This window comes from Cherax quadricarinatus, chromosome 42, assembly GCF_038502225.1.
Source record: "Cherax quadricarinatus isolate ZL_2023a chromosome 42, ASM3850222v1, whole genome shotgun sequence".
NCBI classification, from domain to species: Eukaryota; Metazoa; Arthropoda; class Malacostraca; order Decapoda; family Parastacidae; genus Cherax; species Cherax quadricarinatus.
In genome coordinates, this window is record NC_091333.1 from 2,002,531 (window position 1) to 2,016,843 (window position 14,313).

The window sequence follows — 14,313 nt, forward strand, 5'->3', positions numbered from 1 at the left end:
AAGTCTCCCAGCTCAGACTAACACTACTGAAGTCTCCCAGCTCAGACTAACACTACTGAAGTCTCCCAGCTCAGACTAACACTACTGAAGTCTCCCAGCTCAGACTAACACTACTGAAGTCTCCCAGCTCAGACTAACACTACTGAAGTCTCCCAGCTCAGACTAACACTACTGAAGTCTCCCAGCTCAGACTAACACTACTGAAGTCTCCCAGCTCAGACTAACACTACTGAAGTCTGAAGTCTCCCAGCTCAGACTAACACTACCCAGCTCAGACTAACACTACTGAAGTCTCCCAGCTCAGACTAACACTACTGAAGTCTCCCAGCTCAGACTAACACTACTGAAGTCTCCCAGCTCAGACTAACACTACTGAAGTCTCCCAGCTCAGACTAACACTACTGAAGTCTCCCAGCTCAGACTAACACTACTGAAGTCTCCCAGCTCAGACTAACACTACTGAAGTCTCCCAGCTCAGACTAACACTACTGAAGTCTCCCAGCTCAGACTAACACTACTGAAGTCTCCCAGCTCAGACTAACACTACTGAAGTCTCCCAGCTCAGACTAACACTACTGAAGCTCAGACTAACACTACTGAAGTCTCCCAGCTCAGACTAACACTACTGAAGTCTCCCAGCTCAGACTAACACTACTGAAGTCTCCCAGCTCAGACTAACACTACTGAAGTCTCCCAGCTCAGACTAACACTACTGAAGACTCCCAGCTCAGACTAACACTACTGAAGACTCCCAGCTCAGACTAACACTACTGAAGTCTCCCAGCTCAGACTAACACTACTGAAGACTCCCAGCTCAGACTAACACTACTGAAGTCTCCCAGCTCAGACTAACACTACTGAAGTCTCCCAGCTCAGACTAACACTACTGAAGTCTCCCAGCTCAGACTAACACTACTGAAGTCTCCCAGCTCAGACTAACACTACTGAAGACTTCCAGCTCAGACTAACACTACTGAAGTCTCCCAGCTCAGACTAACACTACTGAAGTCTCCCAGCTCAGACTAACACTACTGAAGTCTCCCAGCTCAGACTAACACTACTGAAGTCTCCCAGCTCAGACTAACACTACTGAAGTCTCCCAGCTCAGACTAACACTACTGAAGTCTCCCAGCTCAGACTAACACTACTGAAGTCTCCCAGCTCAGACTAACACTACTGAAGTCTCCCAGCTCAGACTAACACTACTGAAGTCTCCCAGCTCAGACTAACACTACTGAAGTCTCCCAGCTCAGACTAACACTACTGAAGTCTCCCAGCTCAGACTAACACTACTGAAGTCTCCCAGCTCAGACTAACACTACTGAAGTCTCCCAGCTCAGACTAACACTACTGAAGTCTCCAGCTCAGACTAGCACTACTGAAGTCTCCCAGCTCAGACTAACACTACTGAAGACTCCCAGCTCAGACTAACACTACTGAAGTCTCCCAGCTCAGACTAACACTACTGAAGTCTCCCAGCTCAGACTAACACTACTGAAGTCTCCCAGCTCAGACTAACACTACGGAAGTCTCCCAGCTCAGACTCCCAGCTCAGACTAACACTACTGAAGTCTCCCAGCTCAGACTAACACTACTGAAGTCTCCCAGCTCAGACTAACACTACTGAAGACTCCCAGCTCAGACTAACACTACTGAAGTCTCCCAGCTCAGACTAACACTACTGAAGTCTCCCAGCTCAGACTAACACTACTGAAGTCTCCCAGCTCAGACTAACACTACTGAAGTCTCCCAGCTCAGACTAACACTACTGAAGTCTCCCAGCTCAGACTAACACTACTGAAGTCTCCCAGCTCAGACTAACACTACTGAAGTGAAGTCTCCCAGCTCAGACTAACACTACTGAAGTCTCCCAGCTCAGACTAACACTACTGAAGAAGTCTCCCAGCTCAGACTAACACTACTGAACTCCCAGCTCAGACTAACACTACTCTCCCAGCTCAGACTAACACTACTGAAGTCTCCCAGCTCAGACTAACACTACTGAAGTCTCCCAGCTCAGACTAACACTACTGAAGTCTCCCAGCTCAGACTAACACTACTGAAGTCTCCCAGCTTGTAGGTTTTCTAAACGATTGCAACACATAATAAAGTTGGATCCAATAAAAAGAGTGGTAAAGGGGACTGCTTTATTAAAGAGTCAACAAAGGAAGTTAGAAGACATGGAGACATAAGTCAGACTTCAGAGTTCCTGGACTATATGTTGGGTACAACACTGCTTGAGTACAACACTGCTTGAGTACAACACTGCTTGAGTACAACACTGCTTGAGTACAACACTGCTTGAGTACAACACTGCTTGAGTACAAGACTGCTTGAGTACAACACTGCTTGAGTACAACACTGCTTGAGTACAACACTGCTTGAGTACAAGACTGCTTGAGTACAACACTGCTTGAGTACAAGACTGCTTGAGTACAACACTGCTTGAGTACAAGACTGCTTGAGTACAACACTGCTTGAGTACAACACTGCTTGAGTACAACACTGCTTGAGTACAACACTGCTTGAGTACAACACTGCTTGAGTACAACACTGCTTGAGTACAACACTGCTTGAGTACAACACTGCTTGAGTACAACACTGCTTGAGTACAACACTGCTTGAGTACAACACTGCCATGAAGCACAAAGATCACACTGTAATACTGAACCACACGTCTTTCAGACAGCTGCACCAACACCGTCCAGCTGACTACAGAGGTACACGCAGCTTTGACAACATTATCCAGCTGACTACAGAGGTACACGCACCTTTGACAACATTATCCAGCTGACTACAGAGGTACACGCACCTTTGACAACATTGTCCAGCTGACTACAGAGGTACACGCAGCTTTGACAACATTGTCCAGCTGACTACAGAGGTACACGCACCTTTGACAACATTGTCCAGCTGACTACAGAGGTACACGCACCTTTGACAACATTGTCCAGCTGACTACAGAGGTACACGCAGCTTTGACAACATTGTCCAGCTGACTACAGAGGTACACGCACCTTTGACAACATTGTCCAGCTGACTACAGAGGTACATGCAGCTTTGACAACATTGCCCAGCTGACTACAGAGGTACACGCAGCTTTGACAACATTGCCCAGCTGACTACAGAGGTACACGCAGCTTTGACAACATTGTCCAGCTGACTACAGAGGTACATTCAGTTTTGCAACAGTTGCAGCACCAACACTTGTTGTTGACACACCGGCCTGTACCACCAGAGCATCACAAAACCTGTCACCCCAACACCACCAGTTTAAACTCTCTCGTTTTTATTGTTATTTATGTTGCTGCGTTGAGTGTCCTGGTGGTGATGGTGGTGGCTTGGAGGCTACTGGAGATATTGAGAGTAGTGGATGGCTATACCTGTGGTATCACCACCAGTATTAGCACCGACTCGGACCATTAACTAGTCACACTAACACATGAAGGTAAGGGACCAAGTATATATGAGGAGGGATGGGACGGGACAAAGGAGGAAGAAAGAAGGAAGTGGAGGTAGTAATGGGAGAGGTAATGCTGGTAGTGGTGATGGAGGAGGGGTGAGGGAGAACCATCAACAGACAGGTGATAAAACTCAGATAAACACTGGCAGTACGGACAGTAAGAGGCAACCAGCAGCAACAGCCTGAGGTGGCGGACCAGGTGGAGCCTGGAGTGAGCAGGTGGCTTGGTAGACCAGGTGGAGCCTGGAGTGAGCAGGTGGCTTGGTGGACCAGGTGGAGCCTGGAGTGAGCAGGTAACTTGGTGGACCAGGTGGAGCCTGGAGTGAACAGGTGGCTTGGTGGACCAGGTGGAGCCTGGAGTGAACAGGTGGCTTGGTGGACCAGGTGGAGCCTGGAGTGAGCAGGTGGCTTGGTAGAGACAGAGACACAGTGACACAGATTACCTGATGTGGCGAAGAATGAAAAAGAAAAAGAATGTGAGAAAGACCTTCCGAACTCATGGTCAAAAATCCAAGCCAAAATTAAGGAGAGGGAGGCGGGGAAATTTAGAGAGGGAGGAGAGGCAGGAAAGATGGAGAGGCAGGGAAGATAAGAGAGGAACGAGAGGCAAGGAAGATAAGAGAGGAACGCGGAAGAGATACAGAGAGAGAAAGTGGTAAAAGATGATTGAGTGGCAATAAATTACAAAAAAATATTAGTGGAGGTTAAGATTTAAACTGATCCAAGAACACGTCCAGCATCACCTGTTTCCAGCAGCCACCCCCACCCACCTGTTTCCAGCAGCCATCCTCACCCCCACCCACCTGTTTCCAGCATCCACCCTCACTCCAGCCACTTGTTTCCAGCATCCACCCTCACCCCACCCACCTGTTTCCTGCATCCACCCTCACCCCTTTTGCGTACCCTAAGTATACTGTGGAGAAGGAGCTTAGACATGGGTGAAATTCCAGTCACTAAAAACAACTGGTATAGCCCCACTCCATAAAGGTGGGAGCAAAGAATTAGCTAAGAACTATAGACCAATAGCTCTAACGTCCCACATCATAAAAATCTTTGAAAGAGTGCTAAGAAGCAGGATTGCAAACCACCTGGATTCCCAAAAACTGCACAATCCAGGGCAACATGGGTTCAGGGCAGGTCGCTCCTGCCTCTCACAACTACTGGATCACTATGATAGGGTTTTGGCTGCACTAAAAGAAAAACAGAATGCAGATGTAATATACACAGACTTTGCAAAGGCCTTTAACAAGTGTGATCAATGCGTAATAGCGCACAAAATACGTGCTAGAGGAATAACTGGCTAAGTGGGAAAACGGATCTTCAACTTTCTAACCAATCGGAAGCTGCCAAAGCGAAGAGCTCTGTTCCACAAGGCACAGTACTCGCCCCCATCCTGTTCCTCATCCTCATATCAGACATAGACAGAGATGTAAACTACAGCATCCATACTAGGATCTGCATGAGACTGCCATCTACTGAGAACACGATTAACCTCCAAGATGATATAAACCAAGTTTTCCAATCAGCAACGGAAAACAATATGTTGTTCAATGAAGACAAACTCTGATCATATAATAGAGCGAAAAAAAAATGTGAGGGACCTGGGAGTGGTAATGTCTGAGGATCTCACTTTCAAGGATCACAACAGTCTCACGATCACAACTGTAAAGTAAATGATAGGATGGATAATGAGAACGTTCAAAACAAGAGATGCCAAGCCAATGATGATCCTTTTCAAATCACTTGTTCTCTATAGGCTGGAATACTGCTGTACATTAACATCTCCGTTCAAAGCAGGTGAAATTGCAGATCGAGAGAGTGTACAGAGATCCTTTACTGCACATTATAAGTTCTGTCAAGCCCCTTAACTACTGGGAACGCTTGGAAGCATTTGACTTGTACTCGCTGGAACACAGGCGAGAAAGATATATCATAATCAACACTTGGAAAATCCTAGAAGGAATGGTCCCGAATCTGCAACACGGAAATCACTCCTTACGAAATTAAAAGACTGGACAGACGGTGCAAAATTCCCCAATGAAAAGTGGGGGCGCCATTGGTACACTTAGAGAAAACACAATAAGTGTCTGGGGCCCAAGACTGTTCAACAGCCTTCCACCATGCATAAGGGTAATTATCAACCGGCCCCTGGCTGCCTTCAAGAGGGAGCTGGACAGATAATTAAAGTCGGTGCCGAATCAACTGGGCTGTGGTTCGTACGTTGGACTACGTGCGGCCAGTAGTAACAGCTTGGTTGGTCAGGCCCTGATCCACCGGGAAGCCTGGTTGCAGACCGGGCCGCGGGGCATTAATACCCGGAATGCCCTCCAAGTAGACTCGCTCTTTCAAAAATCTTCAAAATCTCTTCGTCTGCGAACCCTGGGCTACAAATATGCAGAGTTCTCAAAAACGTGGATGAGAATACACACCCACCACAACACAAGCATCATCCACTAACAACCATACAACCACTCTCATAACCCCCCCCCCAATACCCACCACCCACTTCATATCAATTTCCGTGTCCCACCTCCCTTCCGTGCAGACAATTTAGCCACCCACCATAAGAGAGTGCTTACCCCTGGCGTCACCTTGAGCCGAGCACCACACACTAACGGCTCCAAGAATCACCCTTAAATGAGATGGGAGGGGAAAGCCGTGTTGTGGTGAGCTTTCCATTTCCCCTCTCTCAGCTTCCTCATTACTTCCCTCAGCTCACCTGTCGCTACCGGGGCTCGCTTCCCACTCACCTGTAAAGGGGGAAAAACCAGAGAGGTCGTTAGTGCATGTTAAAAGTGCGAAAACAGACAGAAATACACAGTCGCACTTTTGTATACAGCATAAATTTTAGCTTTAAGAAAAATATCAACAAAATCAAACACGCACGAACACACACACAGGCCAAGTGTTTATCGACAAGTGCCTTTGATAACTAGTAACTACTATATGCATATTAAATCAGTGACAGTTTATAAAACACTCTTGATAATCCTGCTAACTTTTTGGGGGGCCTAGTTCCTAGGCCTTTCGTTAACTCTTTAAGGAGCCTAGTTTCTAGGCCTTTCGTTAACGCTTTAAGGAGCCTAGTTCCTAGGCCTCTCGTTAACTCTTTAAGGAGACTAGTTCCTAGGCCTTTCGTTAACTCTTTAAGGAGCCTAGTTTCTAGGCCTCTCGTTAACTCTTTAAGGAGCCTAGTTCCTAGGTCTTTCGTGTATCCATAGGCTCTTGCGCTACCCACCACAGGACGGATATGAGGTCGACAACAAACTTCTCGCATCGCCGGCAAACTCTAGTTTAAACCTTAATGAGCCGCTGGTCGGGTCATTATATGGTTAAAACTCATGTTTTGTGATTTTTTTCCCTGAGAAATAAAGGTAGAACGTAACGTGTGTGATGCTAACTTGATTACCAGGAGCCTTAACAAACATAACGTTGTGTAATTTTAAAAATAGGTTAGATAAATGCACAAGTGTGCGTGTCGGTGGGTGTGAGTTGGATTTGACCAGCTTGGGCCAGTAGGCCTGCTGCAGTGCTACTTCCTACTTATAATGTACGTGACGTAATTGAACAAGCAGAGCATAACGAGTAGCAAAAACACTTGTACAACACTTAGGTATGAGATATGGTATGGTGATACCGACAAGATGTGCAAAAACAGACTTTAGGTACAGTTTCACTTGACTCCTGCCACTGTATATACTCGTACCTTAGTTATCTCTGTATTAGGACTGAAGAAGTCACTCGTGGCCAAACATTTCCTTTAATAAATGTCCTAAACTGTACATAAGTATCTTTTTCCACAACATTTGGGTATTTTTACTGTGGAAACATTTTGCCAGTCAGTAGCGTCATCAGTCCAATATATACTGGCGTCAGATCTGACGACAATATATAAGTAACACTCTTACTGTCTGTGCTTCAGTCTTCAAGACCACGATGCTTCTCACCAACAACAAGGCTGAGGGACTGATTACCTCATCTTTAGTATATAGTTCTACATTCTTCACATTATGTCCTTGTATTATACTGATAAAGCCACTGGATGGCCAAATACCCTTAAATAAAGATACCCAGATGTTGCAAATATGTCTAATTCTTCATCTTGTCCGTATTATATACCATTCATGTACAACTGGCCCATGCTAGGCAGGTTCAAGTCACCTACAGGCCTGAGCCACTCAGGTACTCTCTGTCTGACCCAACACACTATTTTCAGTTTGCATTTAAACAAAACTGGACACATCAGCAGTGTGCTGCTGCACTACTCTCTATGATAATTACACAGTGGGAACGAAAGCTAGCTATATTTCCTTGTCATATTCCATCACGCAGGATGGTGCTCATACAAGGTGTTGAACTGTATCAGCCTGAGCTGGGAGACTTCAGTGAGGCAATAAGGATATCGTCAAGCATTCTAACAAGGGGTCAGCACTTAGACTGAGCGGGGTGGGGAGAGGTCTGGCGGGGAGAATAGAGAGTATGTAGGAGGAGGAGGAGGAGGAGGAGGAGGAGGAGGAGGAGGAAGGGCAAGTCACACGGATGACCATAAAAGTGAGGAAGGTTGGTGTGATAATATAATCAACGAGAAGGTTATACAGCGGGTTATACAGAGGGTTATACAGTGCTGCAGGCAGGTATGTGCGAAAGGCAAAATGTGCAAGGAAGGTAGGTGGACATGTGGCTGACACTGCCTGTACTTCCTCCACCAGGTACAGGAAAATATGCGCGAGAAGGGGAAACATTCACTTAAAGATACTCTTAGAAAGCCAAAAACAATACCCATAACCACCACCTCACTGGCACCTGCAGGTAGAGCAGCAATGCCCACAAATATAAGCATAATGAACAAGCTAATATTGGAACAATCGTTGCGCTCATATTCGAAACGTAGATCCAATAAAAGCACGTTTTGGGACCCATTACCTGCCAGGTGAACAAGTTGATAATTGACAGCGTCTTCCATTTCGAAGCCAAAACACTGAGTATAGTTATTATATGCTTAACAGAACGTGTTTACGAAACTGATAATGCACCTCTGCTGATAAGTATATTATATGTTTGTTTCTAATTAGAGAGTAAAGGAGGAGGTACTGAGAGAGGAAAGTGTGTGTGTGGAAAGTAAGGGAGGAGGTGCTGAGAGAGGAAAGTGTGTGTGTGGAACGTAAGGGAGGAGGTGCTGAGAGAGGAAAGTGTGTGTGTGGAAAGTAAGGGAGGAGGTACTGAGAGAGGAAAGTGTGTGTGTGGAAAGTAAGGGAGGAGGTACTGAGAGAGGAAAGTGTGTGTGTGGAAAGTAAGGGAGGAGGTACTGAGAGAGGAAAGTGTGTGTGTGGAAAGTAAGGGAGGAGGTACTGAGAGAGGAAAGTGTGTGTGTGGAAAGTAAGGGAGGAGGTACTGAGAGAGGAAAGTGTGTGTGTGGAAAGTAAGGGAGGAGGTACTGAGAGAGGAAAGTGTGTGTGTGGAAAGTAAGGGAGGAGGTACTGAGAGAGGAAAGTGTGTGTGTGGAACGTAAGGGAGGAGGTACTGAGAGAGGAAAGTGTGTGTGTGGAACGTAAGGGAGGAGGTACTGAGAGAGGAAAGTGTGTGTGTGGAAAGTAAGGGAGGAGGTACTGAGAGAGGAAAGTGTGTGTGTGGAAAGTAAGGGAGGAGGTACTGAGAGAGGAAAGTGTGTGTGTGGAACGTAAGGGAGGAGGTACTGAGAGAGGAAAGTGTGTGTGTGGAACGTAAGGGAGGAGGTACTGAGAGAGGAAAGTGTGTGTGTGGAAAGTAAGGGAGGAGGTACTGAGAGAGGAAAGTGTGTGTGTGGAAAGTAAGGGAGGAGGTACTGAGAGAGGAAAGTGTGTGTGTGGAACGTAAGGGAGGAGGTACTGAGAGAGGAAAGTGTGTGTGTGGAAAGTAAGGGAGGAGGTACTGAGAGAGGAAAGTGTGTGTGTGGAAAGTAAGGGAGGAGGTACTGAGAGAGGAAAGTGTGTGTGTGGAAAGTAAGGGAGGAGGTACTGAGAGAGGAAAGTGTGTGTGTGGAAAGTAAGGGAGGAGGTACTGAGAGAGGAAAGTGTGTGTGTGGAAAGTAAGGGAGGAGGTACTGAGAGAGGAAAGTGTGTGTGTGGAAAGTAAGGGAGGAGGCATTGAGAGAGGAAAGTGTGTGTGTGGAAAGTAAGGGAGGAGGTGCTGAGAGAGGAAAGTGTGTGTGTGGAACGTAAGGGAGGAGGTACTGAGAGAGGAAAGTGTGTGTGTGGAAAGTAAGGGAGGAGGTGCTGAGAGAGGAAAGTGTGTGTGTGGAAAGTAAGGGAGGAGGTGCTGAGAGAGGAAAGTGTGTGTGTGGAACGTAAGGGAGGAGGTACTGAGAGAGGAAAGTGTGTGTGTGGAAGGAGGTGTAAGGGAGGAGGTACTGAGAGAGGAAAGTGTGTGTGTGGAACTGAGAGAGGAAAGTGTGTGTGTGGAACGTAAGGGAGGAGGTACTGAGAGAGGAAAGTGTGTGTGTGGAACGTAAGGGAGGAGGTACTGAGAGAGGACAGGGTGTGTGTGGAAAGTAAGGGAGGAGGTACTGAGAGAGGAAAGTGTGTGTGTGGAAAGTAAGGGAGGAGGTACTGAGAGAGGAAAGTGTGTGTGTGGAACGTAAGGGAGGAGGTACTGAGAGAGGAAAGTGTGTGTGTGGAAAGTAAGGGACGAGGTGCTGAGAGAGGAAAGTGTGTGTGTGGAACGTAAGGGAGGAGGTGCTGAGAGAGGAAAGTGTGTGTGTGGAACGTAAGGGAGGAGGTACTGAGAGAGGAAAGTGTGTGTGTGGAAAGTAAGGGAGGAGGTGCTGAGAGAGGAAAGTGTGTGTGTGGAAAGTAAGGGAGGAGGTGCTGAGAGAGGAAAGTGTGTGTGTGGAACGTAAGGGAGGAGGTACTGAGAGAGGAAAGTGTGTGTGTGGAAAGTAAGGGAGGAGGTGCTGAGAGAGGAAAGTGTGTGTGGAAAGTAAGGGATGTGAGAAGGAAAGTGTGTGTGTGGAACGTAAGGGAGGAGGTACTGAGAGAGGAAAGTGTGTGTGTGGAACGTAAGGGAGGAGGTACTGAGAGAGGAAAGTGTGTGTGTGGAACGTAAGGGAGGAGGTACTGAGAGAGGAAAGTGTGTGTGTGGAAAGTAAGGGAGGAGGTACTGAGAGAGGAAAGTGTGTGTGTGGAAAGTAAGGGAGGAGGTACTGAGAGAGGAAAGTGTGTGTGTGGAACGTAAGGGAGGAGGTACTGAGAGAGGAAAGTGTGTGTGTGGAAAGTAAGGGAGGAGGTACTGAGAGAGGAAAGTGTGTGTGTGGAAAGTAAGGGAGGAGGTACTGAGAGAGGAAAGTGTGTGTGTGGAAAGTAAGGGAGGAGGTGCTGAGAGAGGAAAGTGTGTGTGGAAAGTAAGGGATGAGGCACTGAGAGAGGAAAGTGTGTGTGTGGAAAGTAAGGGAGGAGGCACTGAGAGAGAAAAGTGTGTGTGTGGAAAGTAAGGGAGGAGGCACTGAGAGAGGAAAGTGTGTGTGGAAAGTAAGGGATGAGGCACTGAGAGAGGAAAGTGTGTGTGTGGAAAGTAAGGGAGGAGGTACTGAGAGAGGAAAGTGTGTGTGGAAAGTAAGGGATGAGGCACTGAGAGAGGAAAGTGTGTGTGTGGAAAGTAAGGGAGGAGGCACTGAGAGAGAAAAGTGTGTGTGTGGAAAGTAAGGGAGGAGGCATTGAGAGAGGAAAGTGTGTGTGTGGAAAGTAAGGGAGGAGGCACTGAGAGAGGAAAGTGTGTGTGTGGAAAGTAAGGGAGGAGGCATTGAGAGAGGAAAGTGTGTGTGTGGAAAGTAAGGGAGGAGGTACTGAGAGAGGAAAGTGTGTGTGTGGAAAGTAAGGGAGGAGGTACTGAGAGAGGAAAGTGTGTGTGGAAAGTAAGGGAGGAGGTACTGAGAGAGGAAAGTGTGTGTGTGGAAAGTAAGGGAGGAGGCACTGAGAGAGGAAAGTGTGTGTGTGGAAAGTAAGGGAGGAGGCACTGAGAGAGAAAAGTGTGTGTGGAAAGTAAGGGAGGAGGCACTGAGAGAGGAAAGTGTGTGTGTGGAAAGTAAGGGAGGAGGCACTGAGAGAGAAAAGTGTGTGTGGAAAGTAAGGGAGGAGGTACTGAGAGAGGAAAGTGTGTGTGTGGAAAGTAAGGGAGGAGGCATTGAGAGAGGAAAGTGTGTGTGTGGAAAGTAAGGGAGGAGGCACTGAGAGAGGAAAGTGTGTGTGTGGAAAGTAAGGGAGGAGGTACTGAGAGAGGAAAGTGTGTGTGTGGAAAGTAAGGGAGGAGGCATTGAGAGAGGAAAGTGTGTGTGTGGAAAGTAAGGGAGGAGGTACTGAGAGAGGAAAGTGTGTGTGTGGAAAGTAAGGGAGGAGGCATTGAGAGAGGAAAGTGTGTGTGTGGAAAGTAAGGGAGGAGGCAATGAGAGTGGAAAGTGTGTGTGTGGAAAGTAAGGGAGGAGGCACTGAGAGAGGAAAGTGTGTGTGGAAAGTAAGGGAGGAGGCATTGAGAGAGGAAAGTGTGTGTGGAAAGTAAGGGAGGAGGCACTGAGAGAGGAAAGTGTGTGTGTGGAAAGTATGGGAGGAGGCAGTGAGAGAGGAAAGTGAGTGTGTGGAAAGTAAGGAAGGAGGTACTGAGAGAGGAAAGTGAGTGTGTAAAGGGAGGATACTAGGAGGTTAAAAGTATGTAGAAGAGAGTGAATACAAGACTGCCTGCAGCCACACAATTAAGATCAATATTTACAGCTGATATACATGGCAGACACCAGCCTGAACTTCAATGAATCCATAATGAACATAACACAAGTGATTCCCTACACCTCCCCATACGATTATAATCTTGGAAAATCACCCCATGATGATCATCCCATGAAGATAAACTCCCCTTGATGATAAACACCCCATGATGATAAACACTCCATGATGATAAACACATAACGTACTATCATATAGGGCAGCAAAATATATCGTAAGTGGATTTACAGATTAATGTTTACACAAATAAAACAGGTTAAAACACCAGTGCTAACTACAGGTTAAATGACAAGACTTTGAAAGTGAAAGTGTTGATGGTATAATATCCGAGTGAGGTAATACCAGTCTTCCTACTGCAGTATACACAGGTTACCAGAGGATGTATACCTGTAGTGGATTTCTAGTTTTGCTACTCCCTCAGCTTGGCCCTGGACCAGGCTTGTCTGGTGCTTGCTTGGTCAACTAGGCTGTTGCTGCTAGTGTTCGCGAGTGTCAGTTCTTGTAACTAAACTCACCTGGGTTTAGTTGCAAACTGTACACTGCCTGATAAGGGCCAGTTTCTTGCAGTGAAATACACTGTCATCACTGTAGCAATGTGTTCAGTCCATCAAGATTGATGGACTGAACACATCGACTCAAGGTTGAGGGACTGATTACCTCATTCTCCTCCTGTTCTTCAAGTTTCTCCTATGTATGGACTGATGAAGCCACTGTGTGGCGAAACGTTTCCTCAATAAAGATACCCAAGAGTTGCACATGTGTCTAATTTACCACCATAACATTGTATTACAGAGGGTGTGAGCATGGTAGCCACAACAACATTACCATAACATTGTATTACAGAGGGTGTGAGCATGGTAGCCACAACAACATTACCATAACATTGTATTACAGAGGGTGTGAGCATAGTAGCCACAACAACATTACCATAACATTGTATTACAGAGAGTGTGAGCATGGTAGCCACAACATTACCATAACATTGTATTACAGAGGGTGTGAGCATAGTAGTCACAATGTACTCAGAGAGCATACAGAACAAGAACAACAAATGCTTGTTCTTCTTCGTCTTGCAACAGAGTCCCAAGGCGTGTAATCATGGGGTTGATCAGGAAATGTTAGCTCTGGCCACAGTATCCGGCTCCTAAATCCGTATCCGGCCTCGGTAGGCAACCAGTACCTCGGTATTCGAATCTCACCTCGTAGTCAGGCTCCTGCCTCGACATCCGGTTCCTGATTCGTTATCGAGTTCCTGTACTGGTATCCTGCAATGCCTCGGTATCCGGCTCATGTCGATACGTAACACCTGCCGTGTTATCTGGCTCACATGTATATGCTTAGAACCTGCATTCTCATCAGGCTGTTGATGTGGAGAAATTTTCTCCACACAGTGGCTTCATCAGTCCAATACAAAGCAGAAAGGTGTGAGGAGAGGAGGAGTTTGAGGTAATCAGGCTCTCAGCCTGGAGTCAATGTGTTCAGTCCATCAATCTTGTAGGAAATACAACATATGGCCGGAGAAGTGGGTTATATACTGTAGTCAGGCGAGTGGAAGCAGGAGGAGGCGGGATCACAGTGGAACCATCCACTAGTGTAAGTAGGTCTTCGTCTAAAGGTTGGACAAGTGTTGATGTTGCAACACTGCAACATCATGGGATCTTGCTACAAGGAATTCTTCAATACTTGTCCAACCTTTGGGCGAAGACCTACTTACACAAGTGGATGGTTCCACTGTGATCCCGCCTCCTCCTGCTTCCACTCGCCTGACTACAGTATATAACCCACTTCTCCGGCCATATGTTGTATTTCCTACAAGATTGATGGACTGAACACATCGACTCCAGGCTGAGGGACTGATTACCTCAAACTCATCCTCTCCTCACACCTTTCTGCTTTGTATTGGACTGATGAAGCCACTGTGTGGCGAAACGTTCCTTCAATAAAGATTCCCATATGTTGCATAAGTGTCTCAATCTTCAACTTGTCGGTTTTCAAAACCATTTATAACATATATGCAACAACTGGGTATCTTTATTCTGTAGACGCTTCGCCAACCAGTAGCTTTGTCAGTACAAAGAGAAGACTGAAGAGGTAGTAGATGAGGTA

At 46.7% G+C, this 14,313-nt stretch overlaps 2 protein-coding genes across 2 annotated transcripts in view; both read right to left on the bottom strand.

The window, feature by feature from the left end:
- Positions 1–14,313, bottom strand: part of LOC128695569 (uncharacterized) — an 854,631-nt gene that overhangs the window by 654,181 nt on the left and 186,137 nt on the right. The gene's annotated exons all lie outside the window — the stretch shown is intronic.
- The window catches only part of LOC128695548 (mucin-21), a 91,249-nt gene that overhangs the window by 13,540 nt on the left and 63,396 nt on the right, over positions 1–14,313 (bottom strand). The window contains exon 3 of the mRNA XM_070093196.1: positions 6,043–6,213. Within this exon, the coding sequence (XP_069949297.1) occupies positions 6,179–6,213 (35 nt within the window). The 3' untranslated portion in view covers positions 6,043–6,178. The remainder of the gene's footprint in view (positions 1–6,042; positions 6,214–14,313) is intronic.